This window comes from Biomphalaria glabrata, chromosome 1 (genome assembly GCF_947242115.1).
Source record: "Biomphalaria glabrata chromosome 1, xgBioGlab47.1, whole genome shotgun sequence".
In the NCBI taxonomy this organism is placed as follows: Eukaryota; Metazoa; Mollusca; class Gastropoda; family Planorbidae; genus Biomphalaria; species Biomphalaria glabrata.
Window position 1 is genome coordinate 82,875,666 of NC_074711.1, and position 25,395 is coordinate 82,901,060.

General features: G+C 36.9%; 2 protein-coding genes across 6 annotated transcripts in view; one reads left to right on the top strand and one right to left on the bottom strand.

Moving 5' to 3' along the window:
• The window catches only part of LOC106074407 (small conductance calcium-activated potassium channel protein-like), a 183,457-nt gene that overhangs the window by 50,853 nt on the left and 107,209 nt on the right, over positions 1-25,395 (top strand). For 2 of the 4 annotated variants that reach the window (XM_056018164.1, XM_056018166.1), the window contains exons 2-4: positions 4,523-4,618; positions 13,646-13,681; positions 21,410-21,828. In XM_056018164.1, coding sequence (XP_055874139.1) covers positions 4,523-4,618; positions 13,646-13,681; positions 21,410-21,828 — 551 coding nt within the window. The remainder of the gene's footprint in view (positions 1-4,522; positions 4,619-13,645; positions 13,682-21,409; positions 21,829-25,395) is intronic. The other 2 variants (XM_056018165.1, XM_056018167.1) reach the window with 1 other exon arrangement.
• LOC129924237 (uncharacterized) lies at positions 6,818-9,837 on the bottom strand. Of its 2 annotated transcripts, none has more exons than XM_056018169.1 (2): positions 9,179-9,837; positions 6,818-8,606 (listed from the first exon to the last, which is right to left on the bottom strand). In XM_056018169.1, the coding sequence occupies exon 2, from the start codon at positions 7,854-7,856 to the stop codon at positions 6,924-6,926; it is 933 nt and encodes a 310-aa protein (XP_055874144.1). In that variant the 5' UTR covers positions 7,857-8,606; positions 9,179-9,837; the 3' UTR covers positions 6,818-6,923. Both variants share the same exon structure in this region, with proteins under 2 accessions (XP_055874144.1, XP_055874145.1).

Below are 25,395 nucleotides of genomic sequence, written 5' to 3' on the forward strand. Positions count from 1 at the left end.
TTTAAATTTTTTTTTATTGTTAGAAACCTGTTTTCAGTACTGTCTTAAAACAATTATCAGAAAATTTGCTACGGCCATCATTTTATCACATCACTTACAAAAAATAGGTAATTAGGTTTTACCTTTTCTTAGGTTAGGTTCTCACAATATTAAAGGATCGATGAAACCCGGTATCTACTGCAATAATACAAAATATATTACCTTCAAATACCTCAGATATAAGCAACTACACGCAACCACAGTTTGAAGTTTATTTCTGTCTGCTAATTACAATTATTAACACTGTTAAGTGTCCGGGCGGAGCCCCTGATCCCAAGATTTAGTGTAAAGTTTGGGTTTTTGCTAGTGTCATTTGTTAAAAGTAGGGGGTCAAATTTCTTCAGCCAGACTAGACGCAGGGGCATTTATTATTTAACCACCCAGCCGTCACATTCTTTGTCGCGGTGTTAAGCCAATTACAGAGCTGATCGCTCGCACGCCAGCTGGCGCCCCTTTATTAGCAACGAAGGAAGCAGGAGGAATCTTTTTATCGGTTCATCTTAGTAGTACCCCCACCTTCCCAATAGAGTGCCCCCCTGGTGCGCTTATTTAAATATGAACAGACGATAAAACTAGGAACATCTTGGGAATTGTCTTGATCATATTCCGAAATCAACGAAAGTTTATTTAGACTCGGAATTTGTTATTGCCAGGCCAAGCGCTATCGACGAGCGATCATTGGCTGGATGCACTGTGACGTCACCGCACGGGGCGGGAAACGCTAACATAACATTATTTTGCAGGCTCGAAATGTGAGACCTCATGTTGCAGGGAATAGATTCTCTCTCCACCACCCCACCACCCTTTTTTTTGCTCCACTAGTTTTTTTGTTATCTTGGGTAAGGGGAGGGGGGCTGGAGTCTTAACATGGAAAGTTGGGGGGGGGGGGGTGAGTTATAACATGGAAAGTTGGGGGGATGTGAGTTATAACATGGAAAGTCATGAGGGGGGGGGAGTCGTTAATAATATAGGAAGTTAGAGGGGGCCTATAACATGGAAAGTTACGGCTTATTTGTAATTAAATATATATATATATATATATATATATATATATATATATATATATATATATATATATATATATATATATATATATATATATATATATATATATATATATATATTGTTACGTCTCTCCTACTATCCAGGCTCTCTTCAAACTACACCACAAGACAGAACGAACTTAAAGAACCGCACAACTCAGGGCTCCAAAGTATCAGTCAGTTTAATTTCAAATACATCGCAATTGGCAACAATATTAACACTGTCTTTACAAATACCAAGTCTCTGCTCCGCACTGACTTCACACACCGTGCTGGTTCTCGCCTCGTCTTGGTCACATTGCGAGGTAACGTGAAGTGAAGTGATTCTGACACACTCGCTCTTATATAGTGTCTCTACTGGCCTCGAACCTTCTTGACCACTCCGGTTGATCACTTTCGCCGTGACTTGCGTGCGTAATATTTTACGACATTGGTCCTTGCCGAACTGGCGTGTACTGTCACTGGTCACGGTTGACCGCTCGTCCTGCGCTGGACTGTGGCGATTTGGGTAGGCTAAAAACACACAGCACTACCCCCCATCTGTGTCACCACCAGATTTACAACAATATAGATTATACTCAAACATGACATTTTTCGATGTTAAGATGTCTCCCAAATCAATTGCAGGCTCACGACCATTTTTTGTGTGTGATTGAAATTATCGCTACAATCCAGTGGTTCCAAAATAGTTCCAATAGCTCTGGCTAAAGGGCAATCCGATTGTAATTGTAATAGTGGGAAATATTTACATATTCAACAAATGGTCGTGAAATGTTACAATAATTGAAAGGTTCTGATGGGATCCATGCTCGTCATTAAGATAAGTCGTTAATTATGGTTTTAGTCTTTTTTTTTTTCGTCATTCTTATTAATTAGCATTAACCTTGATTGGGAGGAGAGACATTGCTTTCTTTTGCTTCACTTGGTATTTTATCTTGATTGAAGGAAGCCTGAAGAAGCATTTTGTGCCCTTGTTCGTTGCTTAGTTCTCTGAATAATCTAGATCAGCGGTTCTCAACCTGTGGATCGCGACCCATTTGGGGGTCGATTGAAGATTTGCCAGGGGTGGGCTAAGACCATCGAAATTATGGATTGTTATTGTCTACTCTTCTGTATGTGTGTTTGTATTGGGGTGGGGGGGGGTCGCGGCAGAGTGGGGGATTGTAAAAAGGGGTCGCCGAGCTTAAAAGGTTGAGAACCGCTGATCTAGATGGTTTATATTCAAAAGTTTATATATAAAGTAGGAGCGGTCTCAAAATCAGACGATTATGAATATTGATTTTTAAGTGGTTGAATTCACTGATTTGAATTCAACCATATTAACGATATATGTACAGCTCCATTTCTTTGACTGACTAAATCTAGTGTAGGTCACGTTTAATTTACTCTGATTTTTCATACTTTAAATTTGGTTTTGCTGATTTGTTAATTGTTGTTTTTTTTTTTTTTACTTCATTGGTTTTTCTGTTTGGTAACAAAATCTACTTTGTTGGAGATTCCCTTCTATGAAGGATAACTATCTATAGGCAGGGCTGATAATCTACGAATCTAAAAAGTTTACAATGATTTTGTCTGCACTTTGTGAAATCAAATTAGCTAGCTCTTTCGCTCATAGCTCTAACAATTTATATTGTTTAGTTGTTTAATTTATAATGTTTAAAGAATGTAAATTTTACTTCTGAATTTCAAACAAGATTATTTTACCTAAAAATGCTTGGCTTGTTCAATGTTATTAACTTATCAAGATAAAAAAAAAAAATTAGCTTCTACTAACGAAGTGCAAAAATAACAGAAGAAATTAATCTGTTTTAAAAAAAGATGAAGTTTTTGGCCACTTTCTTAGAAAATCCTGTCCATTTGCCACTGTCAAGTCAGTCCATCTTTTCTGGTATTTTTGTTTTAGCTGTTTAGAAATTGTTACCTGGCCAAGAGTATAGCAAACAAAAATACTTGACATCTTTCGCTACAAGACTTGATCAATGAAGAACACAAAACTGGTGACCTTTGAACTGTGAAGTCGCTCTCTAAGTTGCAAATGAATGACGGAATGTGATGAATAATTAAACTCAATGTAGCAGTTGTCTTAGCTGCCTGGCTTTCAATATTCATAGGAGTATCTAGGGCACGAAATGATGGGGCTGATAAAGAATAGTGACTCCATTGTCAGCACGGCACAGGCGTTAACAAAAACTAAACAAAAAAATGTCATGAGGGTGAGGATTCCGTGTGAAAACAAAATAGGTAAAGTCCTACATCAATAGACCTATATATTTATTCATTGGCCTCCTTCAGTCGCAGAACGACTATGGTTCATCTCAGAGCACACTTCCTCGTGTGGCTGTGGAGCCCTATTTCGGAGAGACACTCCCGTCCACAGATAGCGCAGGTTAAGGTGGCTTTTGCTTTGGTGGTAGAGGAGCTGGCCGTTTTCCGGATTGTACGTTTTTCTTCCTGAGATGAGACCCATGTACTTTCACTGTCCATAGCTTTCTTGGTCACTGTCTCTCTCCATCTGTTGCGGTCTAGAGCTATGTCTTACCAATATATATATATATATATATATATATATATATATATATATATATATATATATATATATATGAAGTTCTGAATAGCACAAATTTGTTTAAAATTTTGTGTCACTGTAGACCTTGTTAATGTTGGAATTTATATATATATATATATATATATATATATATATATATATATTGTAAGCCGCTTCTGCGTTGTGTCTTATGCAGATAAATCAAATGGAGGTAACACTAAAATAAGAAATCCAGTAACACAGGCGAAAGGCCACCAGTATATGTTAGTCGACGCTGATTGTGAATGTCGAACAAGAAGTTGAATAATGTCGAAGGGAACTGTCGAATGCCCAATAAAAACTGCTTCTCTCTATAGCCGTCAAGAGTAGTCTTTGTATGGTTGGCCATTCTACCTCTAATCCTGGTCTTGCTTATACTAGTCGCCCGTCATTGTCTCTAAGTCAGAACATTTCCTTTCTATGAAACAAATAACTAATTTCTAATCATGCCATATCAATATACAAATATGTGTTTTAGAAGCAAAAAAAATGTTTTGGCCCTGAACCTTCTAATGTTGCTTGTAAACTATTGTATAGATGAGACCTATCAATGTTTGGATTCGATTAATCTATTAGGAATACAGCTATCTGGTTGTGTGGTGCAGGCTGGACTGTCGTTCGGTCGTCTCGATGGTCCCGGGTTCTACCCTGCCCGCTGCACTCGGGTGGACTTCAAAATCCCTATTTTAATTCACCTGGATTCGAACTCTATGTTCCTCGGTTAAGAAGCCTAGTGCTTTATCACTCGACCACCCCACCCCGTCGTAGCAATGTTGACATATATAATAAAGTATTAACCTATGAACTATTAGACACGTGATCAATAATGGTCCGCTTTTTGTTTCTTCTTTTTCAGTCTGCATTTTACTCCATAGCTTTAAAATCTCTGATAAGTATCTCCACAATCATATTGCTTGGTCTTATACTGGCGTACCACGCTCTGGAGATACAGGTGAGTGGTTTTGTTGTGTACATTCCTACATGTTGTCACTCTCCGATGTCTTACCTTGCTACTTGTATGATGTCTTCGAAAGGAATATAAAGGTCCACAACAAACATTGGAACAATGATCTAGTTCTAGATCTTCATAAATCGTATGATCATACCAAGGATAGGGGGGCCTTACTTAAAGCAAGATGATAGGGGTAAGTTCTGCATCGTCTGGGATACACAGGAACGAGGCTGACCTTTGGTAGTCAGGGTGGGTAGTTGGGAGTGGATATTAAGAAGATCTTCTTTTCTTGCTTTTTCTCCCACTCTGTCTCAAATATAGATGAATGTCACTTGTTATGGGCTAATCTAATCTGACTTCGACTAAGTATCATTTATTACTTAACATTAGCCACAGAACATTATTAATTAAACATACTTGATAACAACATTCAGTTCTATGAAATGAGACTTTATTAACCACTGGGAAATCCGTCCAGTCTTCCTAAAACGTCGCTATTTCTAACTACTGTTCAACTTCTATTCAAAACACAACCTACTTCTAACATAACGCCATGTTGGTCTCTTATTCGTCTAAGTCCACTACGTCATTAGTCTGTCTTACTACGTCACTACTTTTACTGTCGCTAAAAAACTATACACAATATATTTGTCTAACAAAACTAACCTACTCTCTAAACAAGTACATTACACACTAGAGTGATTGGATATAGGCTACTAAAACAAATAGTTGAATGAAGGCCGCTGTAACAAGTGGCTGACTGGTGAAGAGCAACAAGAACTGAGGACCTTCTGTGTCCCCCCGACATTTTTCATTTGAATTGCGGCTAAAAAAAAAAAGACTCCCCCCCCCCCCCCCCCCCACCTTTTTTATCGCCTCTTTCGTGCTAAATTGTATTAATGGCAATGTTAACAAAAATAAATGCCAGCACAAAGTAAATATAATTGATAGAATTCAATAAGCAGCTAGATTTTAGTAATCAATAGCTATGTTAGAAAAAAAAATAAATGCCAGCACAAAGTGAACGTAATTGATAGAATTTAATAAGGAGCAAATAAAATAAAATAATTGAATCCTTGAAACCACAAGCACACTCTCCAATAATTAACCCATTCCCAGCTGTAGACAGACATACTCGGATGATTCGAGATACATTACAAGGGAGGAAATATTAACCAGCAGCTGGGGAAAGTTATGGAATAGTTATAAAACACTATGCACTAAATATTAGATTGATACTTCAATCTTTCAATAATGCAGACCTTCGTGGATACAAGTTAAAGATTTTAACTAAAGCTTATATCACCTTACAACATCCAAGGACGTTGTCCAGCCAGCTTTTCTTTGGAAGACTCATTCTTCGGGCTATCTTCACTGTACCTTGAAGGATCCTTTTTTTTTTGACAGGGAGTCATGTCTTACAATATGTTCTAACCAGCTCAGCTTTTATCTCTTTACATTATTGAGGAGTTCCTCCCTTTTGCCAACTAGAGAGTTGGCATTGTACCTAGAAGGAAATTTTTTTTTTTGACAGGGAGTCATGTCTTACAATATGTTCGAACCAGCTCAGCTTTTATCTCTTCACATTATTGAAGAGTTCCTCAATTTTGCCAACTAGAGCGTTGGCATGTAAATGTACAAACTCATACAATTAATCACGGGTTTAAGGGGGATGCACAATGAAATTTCAATTTTTGTAATTTACAGATAAATAGAAAAGCTTTATGCATGACTTGATAGAACATATAGAGACATGAGTAACCATACACATTTTATGAGTGTAGCCTTTTGGGTTGCTATGGAAATGGCGGCCATCTTGAAAATAAACAATGTTTACAAAATTCTTAAAATATTCTAAAGTACTCAAAATTTTTTTAATTTTTTGATTGCACCTGATAGATATTTGAATCCCATAGGTAACTGGCTAATTTTGTTTTGAAAATTATTACTGGTTTAATTTTTATGAATTTTTAAAATTTTTATTTTTTTCCGACCCCATTTTTCATCTGAGGTCACATCATTATTTTTATTTTTTTATGAAATTTATTATACATATTGAAAATTTTTGCAGCCTATTACCTATGATATACTATCAATAAACTACATGTGAAAAATTATTAGTCTAACTTATACAGAACTAAAGATTTTGAGATTCTTGTGGACAACATGCACCTAAAAATACATTTTGAGAAAAACGCATTTAAAGTTTTTAAAATGATATAAAATATTTATTGTAACCATAAAAATGAAAAAAAAGGGAATATTTACATAAAACAACATAATAGATAATAAAAAAAACAAAAAACTATTCATTAAAATGGCCTGATTGATAGGTTGGACCTTCTAGAACCTCTGCCCGGTGCTCATGCTCAATTCTTCGTTTTTTCAAGTTTTTTCTCCTGGACACTAATGCGATTGATTTTCTTTTTCTAACAAGCTGTAGTTTGACATTTTGCTTTTTCTCACTAGAAGAAATGTTCTTTAGTGTCCAGGGAATGCCTAATATGTCAAAAACTGATCTGATGCCAACAGGTCCATTATTGAAGGCTAAAACAGCAAGGTATGTCGCAGCCCTTACCGTTTTTAATGTTGCGAATTCTGTTTTGGGGCATCTTTGCCAAATGAGGGAATGAAAAGATTCATTGGCGTTTTGTGTTCCCATTCTAGAACATCTTTTTAACAGATCTGTGTCTGTTAGTCTTTTCATTATAGGAAATAACAGTTTACCTATTTCTGATGTGATGGTCTGGTTGTGTTTTTTATATGGCTGTTTTAGTGCCTCTGATCTCTTAAAGTGACACCAAGATGTAGCGCCATCAGGACACAACCTGTGGTTATGATCTAGGTCTGAGCTCATCATATGAAAAAATGAGCCCATAACAGCCAGCTTCATTTTTTGAATGTCGGGAGCATTTTGGCGCAGAGCTTTGGAATAGTAATTTGTAATTTTTTCAATTTTTGGCTTTGTAAGCCTATAATTTAGTTCTTTTTTGTTAGACATTTTTAAATTGTTCAAAGCATTAAACATTCTTTTTGAGATGTGGTTAATGCAGTCCTCTTTTAAGATTTCTACATCATATCCTGAGTTGGTAATGGCAGATGAATGCGATTTACTATCGCCATCACACAGCATCGTGCCATAAACAAGTTTTCTGGATGCCACAGAGCGCGAAAAGATTTTGGATGCTGCTGCGGCCTCCATTGCATTTGCTGAGCCACTGAAGTTTTTTTGACACATATGCTTAGAGGCATCAAAGTTTAGTTCTGCAGAGTTTGAATCACAAACATGGCAATAATTTGATAGGACTTCGGTGTCGATGACGAGTCCAGTATCAAAATAACTGTGCCAATTCCTGAATGAGATGAGTGGCCCCTTTTATGCCAAGTCCCATCGAAAGAAACTGTAATAACAGGACAGCCTGTTGAACTTATTCTTTCATCTGTAGTTAGAGGTTGTGAAATGTTTCTTCCATGCACAACAGCAGATGCCCTAATCATACATTCTTCACCAGCTTCAATTATAGCGGTATTGACTATGTTAGCTAGATTGTTATAAGTATTTCTGTGCATGCAGGGCATACTCATAAGTCCACAAAACCTATCAAATTTAGAATGCGAGATTCCAGATTCTTTTAATGCAGCGACAGCGCGGACATTAATATCCAGATGAACATCATTACTTTTTTTTGAGGTCCAGTCGGACCACAAATATGTTTCACAATTTAGGCATTTGATTTTAATCAAATGAGCCATGCCTTTTGATTGTGTGATGCACATAGTTAATTTGTTGTCAAAGCAATGTGGACAGCACAACAAGGAGACCATTGTGGTCAATTGCATTGAATTCATCATGACGTATATGAAATCTTCAGGCAGCCTCTTATTGGTGTTATCAGCGTTAGTAACTGCAGTTAGGGATATTTTTCGCTCAGCTGCACTTGCAGGCTGTGTTGTTGCTGCTTCAGATCCAGCTGTATCCAAAACAGAGCTGCAAACAAATAAAAAATAAATTAGAGGGTCTTTAAAAAAAAATTCAATAGTATGAAAGTACACGTCACATCTATCACAACATGAAGATTATTTTAAATTTTATAATGCATTTTAGAAATCATATATTGTATTAATCATAAAAAGTAAAGAATGTATAGAGACATGTTACATGTAATATAGATCTATATATGACAATATGTACTAGATCTAAAAAAAAACAACTAAGACCAAGACTTGAGTTGAAGTTGAAGTCCTACAATACTGTTCAATACATCATCATACACGATAATCAGATAATCTAATCTCTAGAGATTATCTAGTTCTAATGTGATCTATGCTCCTAATATAGACTAGATCTATAAAAGGATAGATCTCTATGTTTGCAATCATTTTCATGATATTTATTTAATGTCTATAGAATCTAGATTCTAGATCTAGATCTAGATGTGATTCATTGGATAAACACGTTGTCGAACTCAAAGAGCCAAGGTTTCATAGTCATTATTTTATGTGTCAGCACACGCTTGTCTAGTAAATAAAAAAAAAAGCAAACTCTAGATCTAGACTTACCTTTGTAATTGTGCATTTGTCTTTGAAGCATGTCGTCCTCTGGGCTTACAGTAACGTTTTTTCTTTCCAAACATATAACCTTTTGTTGGCATTTCTGAGTTTCAATAATGAATCGATTGTTGATGTGATGGAAGTTTACAGAAGAAGGACCGGTTCACGTCATGTGCGCATGCGTGCATACTTTGTAGTTACGGAAGCTTTTTCAGTGCGCATGCGTGTAATTACAGTAACTATAGAAGCTTTGATGGTGCGCATGCGTAAATATGGCTTTGTGGGTGTGTATATGAGGATATAGGGGAAAAAAAGAGGTAGTGACGTATTTTGAAAGTTCATTGCAGTACTATTTATTTATAGAATGAGAAACCATGCACATAATCGGAACTAGAAAAGTAGACCTTTGTATCGATACCATCTGTTAGGGATTAGAGCGTACATTAGCTTATCAACTATAGCTTACAAAATGTTGATTTTTCACCAAAACATCAAAATTTTGCTTATATATCTACATTTAAAATACAAAATTGATGTATAAAACGTATTTTTTTTAGTATTCTGATAGGGAATTCGTATTCTAGACATTTTAAACTATTAAAATCTATTAATTTTAAAATATCGATATTTTTGACCTAAATCTATGTTTTCTCACTGTGCATCCCCCTTAAAAAGGAAAATGCAAAATTTCGCAAAATGAAATCGTATGAGGCAGTTAATTTTGTCTACGAGTTGTAGGATCAAAAATAATCCTTGAAAATTTGACAATATTTTGAGTCACTATCCACACAAATGTGAACACTGGCGCGAACACACATATATTAAATTAAGTGTTTATGTTTATAGGTTTAGATTTTACACAGAAACCAAAAAAAAAAACGCTCACATTTGAACGGCCTTGGCCTACGATGTCCACTTAAAGGGCTCATTGAAACGGTCGAACTGGGTTTTAGATGTCTAGGCCTAGTTCTCCCTGTTAAAGCTAGGCCAATCGTTATAGAAGGCTTAAAAACAGGCCTTCGACGTCATAACCTGTGGTCAGTTTAGACCAATAGCTCGTTGCCACGTCACCTGTCTCGACGTAGGACCAGTGTCGCGGCAACGAGGCATTGGTCTAAACTGGCCCACATGTTGCGACGTCGCAGGTCAGTGTTGAGGCCTTCTATACTAATGGTCTCCCTTAATGTTCCCCACCCCCCCTGCCGGTGATTGTGCTTGATAAATCATTAACGTGTGCACATTCGAAAGTGTTCAACCAACAATCAGCACATTGTGCACCGCGCCTCGTGACTCTGACGTGCTAGCATTTCGTCCATCCTCCTGGGATCCTTGCCCCAGGTCATATTTCATGCAACATTTCTCGTGACCTTTCGCTGGGGCGAGTTCTTCCCTTTCACTATCCCGGAGATATTCCCACCCCCACCCCCTATTTTTTATTTTTTTTTTTGCTTTGCTGTTTTCTATTATGCTTGAAATAAACACATTTATGACCTTGTTATTTTGACCAGGCCGCTAGAGTGTATTGATGTATTGTGTTTCATTAAACCAAGCTATTTTGATATCTTGTGGCGGCGCTTCCTGTCAAAGTGTTAAAAAACAACAACACAGAACTTAGGTATTAGGACACAGCTAAATAAACACTGTCCTTGTCCCGCAGCATATTAAAGTAAAGAAGCAAGAGTATCCCTTTTCAGAACTTGTGATCTGTTTCTATTGCCAACGGATGACGAAGGTGTCATGTGGCCAGCACAACAACCAACCGCTTTACTTTCCCCAACTAAAGTTAGATGTCCATTAGACAGCCTCGTTAGCCGTGGGCCACAGAAGCAGATGACCTTTACAGCATCTGCTCTTTAGATCGTAAGGTCTGAAAGGGGAACTTTACTTATAATTCGAATAGTTACAATTATTATAATCAAGCTAGGTCCGAATAGATTATTTGCATTTTTTCCAAAGATATACATAAGCTATCAAAATTCAGGGAAAATCCTTAGAGCCGTTTTCAAAATACCCGTCAAGTATCCATCCACCTTTTTGAACCCCAGGAGAGTTTGTAAGGTAATAGGAAGATTGCAAAAAAAAAAAGAAATAAATAATTAAAAAACAAAACAGCTGACAAGCTGCATTCTATTTTTTTAAATGTATTTTATTTTAAGCCAAATAAATTGGCACAGAATGTTTTTGTTTTCAATTCTTCACTAGAGAAGGTTGATCAAATGAAGTAACATTAAAAAAAAATGTTGAATCGAATTCTTCTTTTATATAACTGAAGATTTATTTTCTCATTCTATTTATTTCTTGAATGCTTCAATATTGTAAGGAGTCTTTCTAGTGAGCTTGCCCCATTAAGTTCTGTTACAGTCCAGATAATCTAAGACTAAGAATAAAACTAAAACTAAGACTAAGACTAAGACTAAGACTGGGACTAAGACTAAGACTAAGGCTAGGACTAAGACTAAGACTAAGCCTTAGACAAAGACTAAGACAAAGACTAACTAAGACTAAGACTAAGACTAAGACTAGGACTAAGACTAAGACTAGGACTAGGACTGCTTTATTTCTACTTTGGAAGGTGCGCAAAACGTGACCGTCTATTCATTTATTTTCACTTGTTACTGAAATTAAGAAAACATTTGAGTCGAGTGCGGGAATACCCGCTGAAAGCGTGTTCAGAAAAACAAATTAAATTTTAATGATTATATTTTGAAAAATTAAAATAGTCAAACCAGAGTTTTCAGCGTGTTCCCAATCAGCTAGTTTTTTTTTTGTTTTTCCAAAACTGTAGATAAACTGTCAAATTTCTAGAAAAATCGTTGGAGACCTATTCGAAATCCGTGTTCATATTTCAGTCAGTGTCCTAATTATGAACCCATGAACATTTTTCAAACTAGTAAAGAGAAATTGTGAAAAGATTTCAGAAAAAAAGAAAAATAAACTTGGATACAACACTCTAGTTTCTAATACTCTTTCTACATCTCCTCTAGACATGTCAAAAAAAACCAACAAGTTAATAAGATCAGCCCACGCCTCCTTGTTAAAATAAAATATGGAGATTTCATTTAAAAAAAAAAAAGATTTCTAGACAATACACAGCTCTAGTGGATGAAGAAGCAACATTGGGGTTACAACATGCCTGTGTTTCAATAGACAAAGCTCTGTTGATATGTTTCGAGGTGAAGTTACGTTCATTTGTTATGAAATACGTGGAGAGTGAACTTCGCATATAGCTAGATCAGATCTAATGTAAAATGACCAACTTTTTTGGCTGCCTGGTCGAGCGGTTTGCGCGCTGGACTGTCGTTCGGATTTATCGATGGTCGAGGGTTCAAATCCTGCCCGCTCCCATCCCCCGTCGTCCTGCGGGAGGTTTGGACTAGGAAGTAAACTATCTTCAACTCTGAAGGAACATCCGAAACATGTAAAACATTTTACAAACAACATTTTACAAACAATTTCTTAAATTACTTGATTTGCTTGTTTCTAGCTAGGTGTGGAACCTGGCGCCTACACGCTCTCTTGACCTCGTTTGTGTGCTCAAATTAATGTAATTCATATAACCCTGATACTCGGGGTCTTGCAAACAGGGAAACCCACCCCCGGGGCCCGTCATGATTTTTTTTTTAAGATTAACCGTCGGCCATAGAAACAGATGAGCTACCTGCCCCGCTAAGATCGAAAGTAACTTTTTTTTTTTTTTTATCACGGACAGACCGCACACAACTAATAGCGTCTATTCCAGGGGTTCTCAACCTGTGGGTCGCGACCCCCTTGGGGGTCGATTGACGATTTGCCAGGGGTCGACTAAGACCATTGAAAATATGGATTGTTATTGTCTATTCCTCTATTGATGTATGTGTGTGTGGGGAGGGGGGGTCGCGGCAGAGTGGGGGATAGTAAAAAGGGGTCGCCAAGCATAAAAGGCTGAGAACCGCTGCGGCCTATTCCCTCTTCGAGGGACGCTAAAGATCCCAATTAGTTAATTAATTATTGTTAATTAATTATTTTGTTTGGTATCGAAAGAAATTGTACTTTACTGTTGTGGCGGTATAGGTTGAATTAGCCCCTTTATATTTTGTCTATTAAAAGTTTGAAACTAACAACAGATAGCTATGAAACCTATTTTCATAAGCACTTCGCTGGCACAGTGTTTAGTGTATTGGCTTGGGGGGGGGGGGGGGGCTTGAGTTCGTGAATTTTTTATTTTTTTTAAAATACATTTGAAAAGCTATCACGATAACCTTCACAGAGACCACTTTCTTTCTCCAAACTGATTGATTAATTACTCTTAATATAAGCTTTTCTTTTTATTTAAACAAAGTAAATTTAGTATTTTTCCTATTCTAACGGTGTTCGTAGAATGTCAGAGTTGGTGACCTTTATATTTTTAACATTACTGTATCATTGTTGAGTTATTAAATGTTTGACTCCCATAAGTCATTAATCACTGAATGCATCCAAACCCAATTCTCTCTCCAGCAAGACGCCGCGGAGATACTGCAGGACGACGACAATGTAAACATGTTTAAATATTTATTTCTATCTTTAAAGCGTTTTCAACTTTTTCAACATTTGCATCTTTTACTTTTTCTTCGGATGCTATGATTTTTTATTTTCAGACACTTTTAAAGAGTTTTGTCATGGTTAATAAAAGTAATCTGCAGAAGCACAGTCATACAGATGGCACAACATTCTGTGAAGGACCACATAATCAAACATACAATTCTGTGTCAGCAACACATAATCAAACATACAATTCTGTGTTAGGAACACATAATCAAGCATACAATTCTGTGTTAGGACCACATAATCAAACATACGGTTCTGTGTCAGCAACACATAATCAAACATACAGTTCTGTGTTAGCACCACATAATCAAACATACAGTTCTGTGTTAGGACCACATAATCAAACATACAATTCTGTGTTAGGACCACATAATCAAACATACAGTTCTGTGTTAGCACCACATAATCAAACATACAATTCTGTGTTAGAAACACATAATCAAACATACAGTTCTGTGTTAGGAACACATAATCAAACATACCATTCTGTGTTAGCACCACATAATCAAACATACAATTCTGTGTTAGGAACACATAATCAAACATACAATTCTGTGTTAGCACCACATAATCAAACATACAATTCTGTGTTAGGAACACATAATCAAACATACAGTTCTGTGTTAGCATCACATAATCAAACATACAGTTCTGTGTTAGCACCACATAATCAAACATACAATTCTGTGTTAGGACCACATAATCAAACATACAGTTCTGTGTTAACACCACATAATCAAACATACAGTTCTGTGTTAACACCACATAATCAAACATACAGTTCTGTGTTAGGACTACATAATCAAACATACAATTCTGTGTTAACACCACATAATCAAACATACAGTTCTGTGTTAGCACCACATAATCAAACATACAGTTCTGTGTTAGGACCACATAATCAAACATACAGTTCTGTGTTAACACCACATAATCAAACATACAGTTCTGTGTTAGGACCACATAATCAAACATACAATTCTGTGTTAACACCACATAATCAAACATACAGTTCTGTGTTAGGACCACATAATCAAACATACAGTTCTGTGTTAGGACCACATAATCAAACATACAGTTCTGTGTTAGGACCACATAATCAAACATACAGTTCTGTGTTAGGACCACATAATCAAACATACAGTTCTGTGTTAGCACCACATAATCAAACATACAGTTCTGTGTTAGGAACACACATCAGTACCCAAAGCATTCTGTTAACACCAGGAGGAATAAAACAAAATACAATGTCTCTGCACCACACAGCCAAACAATTGCAAAGCGCACTGTGTTAGCACCACACAGCCAAACAAAAAACACTCTATTTTAGCATCACACAGCATGACTCAAAACACTCTCTGTTAGCACCACACAGCCAAACTCAAAACACTATGTGTTAGCACCACACAGCCAAACTCAAAACACTATGTGTTAGCACCACACAGCTAAACACAAAACACTCTATGTTAGCAGCAAGCAACCAAACACAAAACACTACATGTTAGCACCACACAGCTAAACAATCACACAACACTCTAAGTTAGCACCACGCAACCAAACACAAAACACTATATGTTAGCACCGCAGTCTATCCAAGGCACCATGTAGATGCACCATACGTAATACAAATATAATAAAGCTGCCGTACTCAAGACTATCGTCTTGATAGTTTCAGGTTCGAACCTTACCCTCTTTCATCCCCCCGCCAACCGAACCATGTAAAACAAACAAATGTATTAGAAACAATGTAAAGAATACCAGGGTTTAGTCAAATATATAGTCAAATATATAGAGAGATTGTATTATTCTAAATAACTAATGAATGTTAGATTTTTTAAAAAAATTATTTACTCGTCCCACTGATACACATCAGCTCACAAATTTATTCAACTCTTGAATAATATAACTACCAGCGGAAATACCCGAAATCGGACCTAGTTCAAGATAGATATTTTCTAGATCTCTAGCCAAATTTAAAATTATTACTTTTTATACATTGAAAAATTATAACTATCAACCTTGAGTTTTCCCAGTGAGACCAACGAGCTAGTAATTCTTTTCCCTAATATATACATCAACTTTCAAATTCTAGGAAATTGTTCGAACCATTTTTTTTAGATCCATGTTCACTCAGGTTTTTTTTTTTACATTTGAGCTCACTTGCCAAGAAGGTTTTAGTTTCCACGAAGGTATGAGTTGAATAGATGCATTGCAAAATTATTACAGAAGCAGACATTCTGAGAGACAATGCAACATTATCCCAGTTAGAAGAGGAAGAAACAAGACAATTAATACAGAAAATAAAAATCCTCTTTGCAGTATTGTCCAGGCTTCTAAAATGACTAGATCTAGCAGTCGTGTGTCATCTGTAGTAAGTAAAACAATTTTTCAGTAACACGTGAATTAAGAGACTCTAAACAGCTGCACTCGCACACAGGTTGCAATGTTCTTTTGGTTAGTTCATTATGTTTGGTCGCATGTTCTGTTTCACTATTTTCTTATCTTTTTTTAAAAAATTTAAAAACTTTTGACAATTTAAATTCAGGTTTCAGCAATACATTAACATGTCATTATTACATTTATTATAGCCAAATCAGGCACAAATATAATTTATCTGCCTCGGATTATTTAATTTTTACCACATTATGATCAAATACCTATATTCAATTTGCCTCAAATTATATACTTTATTTCCAGGTAAAAAAAATGCTCACAACAAAATCCATAAAATTTTGTCGAAAGTCATGAACTTTGTTGGTTTAGAGTCGTAAAGTCCTGAACATATTTAGGCCTAAAATCGTGCTTGCTATCTTATAGATCTAGTTCTCTGGGACAAATCTCACAGACAAGAATAGAACCGCATTTATAAAGAGAATAAAAATATAAAATTATGTTAATCTTTTGATGTGAATGTGGCATAAAGACACAGATCAAAAAAAAGTAAGCAGGTCTGTGAAATGTTAAAACTAGGGGAAGATAAATTAGAATTTTTAAATTTTAGAATAATTGTTTTACTGGTTTAAAAAAAACTGGAGGCACTGTGGCTGAGCTGTAAGCGCTTGGCTTTAAATGTCAAAACCTGGGGTTCCGGGTTCGAATCCTGGTGAAGCCTGGGATTTTTAAATTAGGGATCTTTGGGCGCCTCTGAATCCACCTATCTCTAAAGGGTACCTGGCATCGGTCGGGCAAAAGTAAAGGTGGTTGGTCGTTGTGCTGGCAACATGACACCCTCGTTAACCGTGGACCACAGAAACAGATGACCTTTGCATATTCTGCCCTATAGACCGCAAGCATTGATAGGGGAACTTAGTTTTAAAAAAATAAACAAAAAAAAAACAACAACACTATTTGACTAGAAATGACAAACAGATGAGGCCCGCGTTATAAGTAGATTAAATAAAGAAATAGTCTGACCATTTAGTCACAATTTAGTGGTTTTAAAATAAGCCTGACACACATCCATCCAAAAGTACTTGCGTGGAACGGACAGGTCTTACTTTTTATACGTCACTCCTGCACGTGATAAAAACTAAGTTTCTGTGACTGTGTGTGTGTGTGTCTCTCTCTTTCTGTCTGTCTCTCTGATGGCTTCTCACTTCCAGACTACCTCTCTGTCTATAGTCTCAGTTTCTTTCTCTCTCCATGTATTTATCTCACTATTTCTCTCTCTCTCTCTCTCTCTATATATATATATATATATATAATAATAATAATAATAAGGCGTGTCTTAGAGTCCGAAGATTAATGAGGAATGCAGTATTTCCCGTGGCTGCGCAGCCCTAGCTGTGACCTACATATTTTGCCACATCCAGGGCAAGCATAACCATATATATATATATATATATATATATATATATATATATATATATATATATATATATATATATATATATATATATATCTGTTTCTGTATGTCTCTCTATCATTTTCTGTCGTTCTTGCGTTCTTGGTTTTCTCTCTCTCTCTCTCTCTCTCACTGTATTCTCTATTTCATTTTACTATTTGTCTCTCTGTCTACCTCTCTATCTTTATTTTTTCTTTCAAAGTCTCTAAACCTTTAAGATTTATTCTGTTTTTTACATGCTAAACAAAATAAAAAAGTCACAGCAAGCTGAACATTGATTTTCTATTTAAATGTCAAATTTTTTTTTTTAAATTCTCGCTTCACGGCGTGACTTGATCATTTCTGCTTCGTCATTGACAATACAGACTCAAAGTGAATAGAATATTAATTAGGTCACGTCTTAAACCACATTGCGTCATTATATTAGCTCAGATCAAAGCGTGGGCCTCACAAGTTATAAAAACCTTATTTCACAAGATTTGAGGGGGCCGAGTAGTAAAGCGCCTAGCTTCCGGTCAGAGGGAATGAGCATAAATCCTGGGGGGGGGGGGGGGGGGACTGGGCTTAGGAATTCCTGGATCCTTAGGACGCCTATGAATTCCTGGATCCTTGGGACGTCTATGAATTCCTGGATCCTTAGGACGTCTATAAACTCCTGGATCCTTAGGACGTCTATGAATTCCTGGATCCTTAGGACGTCTATGAATTCCTGGATCCTTAGGACGTCTATGAATTCCTGGATCCTTAGGACGTCTATAAACTCCTGGATCCTTAGGACGTCTATGAATTCCTGGATCCTTAGGACGTCTATGAATTCCTGGATCCTTAGGACGTCTATAAATTCCTGGATCCTTAGGACGTCTATGAATTCCTGGATCCTTAGGACGTCTATGAATTCCTGGATCCTTAGGACGTCTATGAATTCCTGGATCCTTAGGACGTCTATGAATTCCTGGATCCTTAGGACGTCTATGAATTCCTGGATCCTTAGGACGTCTATGAATTCCTGGATCCTTAGGACGTCTATGAATTCCTGGATCCTTAGGACGTCTATTCATCCATCGCTAACAGATTCATAACATTAATTGGTAAAAGTAAAAGTGGTTGTTAGTTGTGCTGGCCACATGACACCCTCCAGCTGTGATCTATATATTCTTGAATGTAACGGTTTCGGATAGTACATAAATCTAGATTATAAAAAAAAAAACAGAGCTAGATCTATCTCAATATTTTTCAATTTTTTTTTTCTGGACAACAGATGTTCATTTGTCGAAAAAAAAAATGTACATTAAGAAAGGGGTTTAAGAATTTTGTCAACAAAACAAAAAAAATGCCTCTGAATAAACAAGGTCAAGGATGATACAGAAATAGATTTCAACCATAAGTACATCACGGATTGGTCGATAAATAGATTAAAAAATTAAAGCGGGAAACTCGGTGAAACACGTTTGACGTCATAATCTTTTTGTGACATTTTGTTATTTTACGCTCGTGTTTCTTAGGACAGAACTATGAATTACTATGAATTATGAATCCGAAAACGGATGGAGAAAACTCACGCTCTTGCCCGCAGGAACATCAAGATCAACAGTGACCAGATGAAGACAAGGTACGACAAACGGGCCAATGCCGCTGGGTTTCATGAGAACGATCTAGTTTGGCTGTACAACCCACAAAGACGAAAAGGCAAGTCCCCAAAACTTCAAAAAGACTGGGAAGGACCCTACCGAGTGATAAAAAGAATCAACGATGTTGTGTATCGAATACAGAAGAGCCCAAGGTCGAAACTGAAGGTCGTCCACATCGACAGACTCAACAAGTACTATGGTGAAGCTGGATCTGCCCGGGACGGACAGATCTAAGGAGGGGGCAGTGTTATAAACCTGGTGGCGGCACAGATGGGGGTAGTGGTGTGTGTGTGTAGTCAGCCGACGCAAATCGCCCCAGGCCAGCGCTAGACGAGCGGTCAACCGTGACGAGTTACGACGATCGTCCGAGACGAGTATCAACATGATGGTTCGGGAAGGATCGACGTCGTGAACAGAGCTCAAGAGTGTCACCAGGGATGTAGTCATCTGACCACCCAGAATGGTCGAGCGACGTTCTGTCCGGTTCGAGAAGGCCAGCAGGAACCCTATATAAAGAGCGAAGGTATCAGAGACCAGTGAGTCACAACTTCCCGATCTACAGTTCGTTACAACGGCTCAGTACAAGTCCGAGACGAGACAGAGAGACCAGTACAAGAGTTGATACGGCGGAGAGATATTTGTACAGTGTACGTGTTGCCAATTGTACAGTATTGGCTGTTATTTATTCAACTATTAAAGTGTTACGTTACTTTGGAGCCCTGAGTTGTCAAGTTCTTTAAGTTGGTGGTGTATGGTGCAGTTTGCAGAGAGCCTGGATAGTGAGATTCGTAACAATATCTTTGACTACTAAAAATAAAGATCAGTACGGTGTCACATGACCACGCAAACCCAGTTGCGACCTGCATATTTTGCACACCTGATGCAGACAAAGTCATTGTTCGCCGGGGCTCTATTTAGGTTTTATGCGCCAGTCTTCTACAAGGGCTTTACTGTGGTTCTCAAATGTGCGCCCCGCGGCCTTGGTGAGAGTTCTCAAACTTTTTCTCTCAGAGGCCATCTGCTGCCAGCTGCTTTCCTCTATGTCAGTGAGGGCAAAAAGCGCCTTAGTTTATCTTTATAGCGCTTTTGTAGAGAGGTCTATGGGTTTAAGTGAAGTGAAGTTCACACTATAACACCGAACAAACTAAAATAAATAAATTATGGCTTTTATATTGCGCAACTTTCATGCTTATAGAATGCTTATAGCGCTATGATCCAATCTCATTTGTGGACCAGTGGGGGGAGGGGTATCTGGTAGAAGGTTTTCCGTGCTGCTTTTAGGCAAAACAAAACTCTGCTCGAGTCGGGTGTCGAACCTCGAGCCCGCTTCAAGTTCAAGCGCACTTGGCCTCTCGACCATGCTTCCCAGTAATCACGAAGGTGTTGTGTAGCAATTACAACTGTCTGTTTTCTTTAGAGCTAATAGATGAAACAAGCACTATAGAAACAAAAATCAATCCTACTTTATGTTCTAATAGATTGTGTCTTATTTTACGTAGGGCTAAAAGAAAAAGTAAAGTTCCCCTTTCAGACTTTACGATGTATAAGGTAGATGATGTAAAGGTCATCTGTTTCTCTAGCCGACGGCTAACGAAGGTGTCATATGGCCAGCCCAACGACCAACTGCTTTACGTTCCCCAATTAATGTCAGGCATCCACTAGAGGGGGAACTCTGGGGCGACCTTAAAATCCCGAAATAAAAAATCCCAGTCTTCACCGAGATTAGATCCCGGGATTTAAATAGTGGTGGCCATGTGTAAAAGAGATATTACTGATAATCAGTATTAAGAAAAAATATAATATGAATTGTTAGTTCCCCCGAGTCCAATAGATACGACTCTTGATTAAATAAGATTTTAAAAAAATATAAATCGATTATAATTTCTAAAATTTTAATAAAATAATTCGGCAAGCAGCACGAGCTTGTGTTTGAAATCTCAGCTCGATAGGATACGGAAATATTTTGTTTTTTTCTTCTCAAAAAAAAAAAAAAAAGAATTCAATTTTTTTTTTCCGACAATGACAACTGTGTGAGTAACTGGTAGGAATATTGATTTCCTAAAATACCTCATTAAATACTCTTTTTTCTAGCAGGCTTTGTCACTTTTACACACTCGATGATTGCATGAATGTGTTGTAATATGTATTTGAATGTTGTTGTTTTTTTGGTATGCTTCATCTTGTTTTAACTATCTATTTCAGTTATTCGCTATTGATAATTGTGTTGAGGACTGGAGGATAGCAATTTCCTGGAGAAGAGCTCTTCAGCTTCTAGTGGAGTTTTTCATATGCGCCATCCACCCGATCCCTGGGGACGTGACGTTCACCTGGTCCGGCACCCTGGCGGAGTCCGGAAAGCGGTTCGACTCCGAGGTGTCCATCGACGTGATCTTGTCCGTGCCCATGTTCCTCAGACTTTACCTCATCTGTCGGGTGATGCTGCTGCACAGCAAGCTCTTTACGGACGCCTCTTCGCGCAGCATCGGCGCCCTGAACAGGATTCACTTCGACACGAAGTTTGTCCTGAAGACGCTCATGACAATCTGCCCAGGGACTGTTCTATTAGTGTTTATGTTGAGCCTGTGGATTATTGCTGGCTGGTTGGTGCGGGCCTGTGAAAGGTAAGATCACTTCAATCACTGCTTTATGTGAGAATTGTATTAGCTTAGTCTAAAATGTTAATAATCGCTAGAAACTAGGTTTTAAGGAAAAAGAAAAGTAACGTTTTCCGATTACATTTCTTTGTTTTGTAGAGTTTGGAGTTACAGCATTTGATAGTGGCCAGAACTTTGGGATGTTTAACCCTTAAAGTGCTGAGCTGTTTTACAATGTGTGCATACAAAATGGAATTACAATTCTGATGTTTAGAGGCTAAACTACAACACGCGTTTTAAGGGTTAAAGAAATGCCGTTTTTTAAAGTAATAGTTTAGTGTGTTTGTTCTTACTGCAGAGATACTTAAATTTCTAGTTTTTAAGATATTCATATGTTCTTTCCTATATAGCTCCCCATGTCTTTAAATTTTGAGAGTCATAGACATGTTTGCTTATTAAGTCTTGTGCTAAATGTTTTAACACCTGCCAAGTTACTTTTCTGCTGCTCCATTGAAGTCTGATTTTGTCTCTAAAAGGAGCCTTGTAAATAATTATGAAATCAAACAAAGTGTTAGGTTTTATCAAGAGAATTTTGTTTTACAATCAAACAGGAACATAAAAATACTATTTAATCTTTCTTATGCCAATATTACAATATGCACATACCATTTAATTCAAAGTACATAGGTGTTATAGCAAATGAAACGTTATATCGAGATCACTATATGGATAAACTAATTAAATGTTGACAATGCAGAACTCTCGATCCTGTGTCCATGTTCCAAGTTCTACTGACTTCTACATCTCCTATTCTTTATCTTCCTGTGTCCATGTTTCAAGTTCTACTGACTTCTACATCTCCTATTCTTTATCTTCCTGTGTCCATGTTTCAAGTTCTACTGACTTCTACATCTCCTATTCTTTATCTTCCTGTGTCCATGTTTCAAGTTCTACTGACTTCTACATCTCCTATTCTTTATCTTCCTGTGTCCATGTTTCAAGTTCTACTGACTTCTACATCTCCTATTCTTTATCTTCCTGTGTCCATGTTCCAAGTTCTACTGACTTCTACATCTCCTATTCTTTATCTTTCTGTGTCCATGTTTCAAGTTCTACTGACTTCTACATCTCCTATTCTTTATCTTCCTGAGTCCATGTTCCAAGTTCTACTGACTTCTACATCTCCTATTCTTTATCTTCCTGTGTCCATGTTCCAAGTTCTACTGACTTCTACATCTCCTATTCTTTATCTTCCTGTGTCCATGTTTCAAGTTCTACTGACTTCTACATCTCCTATTCTTTATCTTCCTGTGTCCATGTTCCAAGTTCTACTGACTTCTACATCTCCAATTCTTTATCTTCCTGTGTCCATGTTTCAAGTTCTACTGACTTCTACATCTCCTATTCTTTATCTTCCTGTGTCCATGTTCCAAGTTCTACTGACTTCTACATCTCCTATTCTTTATCTTCCTGTGTCCATGTTTCAAGTTCTACTGGCTTCTACATCTCCTATTCTTTATCTTCCTGTGTCCATGTTTCAAGTTCTACTGACTTCTACATCTCCAATTCTTTATCTTCCTGTGTCCATGTTTCAAGTTCTACTGGCTTCTACAGCAGATTCAATTCTTTATCTTCCTGTGTCCATGTTTCAAGATGTACTGATTTCTACATCTCCTATTCTTTGTCTTCCTGTGTCCATGTAAAACGAGCTTAAAACAGCTTAATAAATCTCCCTATAACAAGAGTCGCTGTCATCTGTTTTGTCTACCTTACATCCTAGAATGTATTTGTTAGCTACGTGAACAAAAAAAATAATGTACAGAAGCATAGATCGAGAGAGACAGACAGACAGACAGACAGACAGAGTGAGAGGCAGAGAAAGAGAGGGAATGAATGACGCAACATTAGCTCCTATAAAATTGGAATAATTTCAGCCTCATCTTGTCCCGTTCTATGTTTTATGTGCCATTCTTTTTCGTTCTTTTCGGTGACATCCGGATAGACACAGATAGGAAGTCGGCTGATGAGGGGCGCTAACCCTTGTCTGGCCTTGTGAAACATTTTCTGACAGTCTGATTGTGTCACGATGACATTGCCCTAACACGACAATATCCACTGTGCAAATAAGGTCCAAGACTTGGGCGAATAGCCTCTAACTCACGTTCGTCTATAACCTTACAAACATGCAGTGGCATGCTGGTGTCTCTATTAAAACATGATTTGGCGAATGAACACACTTTGGAGTGCTTCTCTCGAAATATGGCTGCGGTGCTTTGCGCTTTTAAAGAAAGTTTATTGTGTCAATTTTAGATATTTTTTTTTCAGCTTCATTTATAGAACTGTAAGATTTGTTCATAAGTTTTTGTTCATTTCTGTTGCTTCGTAGTCTAAGAATGAGCCTTAAATTAGTATTCTCTTACAAAACTAAGAATGAGCCTTAAATTAGTATTCTCTTACAAAACTAAGAATGAGCCTTAAATTAGTATTCTCTTACAAAACTAAGAATGAGCCTTAAATTAGTATTCTCTTACAAAACTAAGAATGAGCCTTTAATTAGTATTCTATTACAAAACTAAGAATGAGCCTTTAATTAGTATTCTATTACAAAACTAAGAATGAGCCTTTAATTAGTATTCTCTTTCAAAACTAAGAATGAGCCTTTAATTAGTATTCTATTACAAAACTAAGAATGAGCCTTTAATTAGTATTATATTACAACAAAAAAAAAAGAATGCACTATGTTTTCATTACTTTTACATTTTAGCAAGAGACTTTTAATTAGGAAAACAAAACAGCGAAAAGACAAATTATAAATCAATTCATATTTTAAGAAGCTGAAGGAAGTCTATAAGTATGGTAGTCATGCGCTTAACTACTTACCAAGCAATTTGGATATACACTATATAATACAGACGTTACTTCAAAAAAGATGATTACGTCCTACGCATCATGCATCTAGTCATGCATGTTAACCAATGACTTAAATTCTGCCAAATCTCTGTTTTTTCTGGCAGGCTCAGGCAACCCATTCCATGCTCTAATAGTACTGGGGAATATGATAACACCAATTAGTTATGTAGGATTCTGTATAGCAAGATATCTTGGTATTGTCTGTACCTTTTCAGTTATTCTTTTGAAATGAAAATATTTGTTTAGTTAAGTCCATAACAGAAATAGACTGTCTTCCGAGACTCTATTTTTAGAATTGGAAGCAACCAAACGGTAATGCATTGTGTGTAAAATAAAAAGTTCATTTGATTAAACAACAAAAAATCTAATGAATTAAAAAAAAAGTAAATGAAAAATAATTTTGTTAAAAAAAATTAAACTGTTTCCCTAAATGAACGTGGGAATGAAAATAAAAAGCAAAATTTAATTGCACAGCATGAGTTTTTACATAACACTTATAAAAGAGTTCATTGTTAAATTACCCGACAGCTTTAGTTGAATAAGAATTTACAAAGACTGGGAATTTTATATTTCCGAAATCTTAGGACATGAATCCACCCACCTCTACTGGGTGCCTGACATTAGTCGAGATAAGTAAAGGCGCTTGGTCGTTGTGATGGCCACATAACACCCTCTTTAACAGTC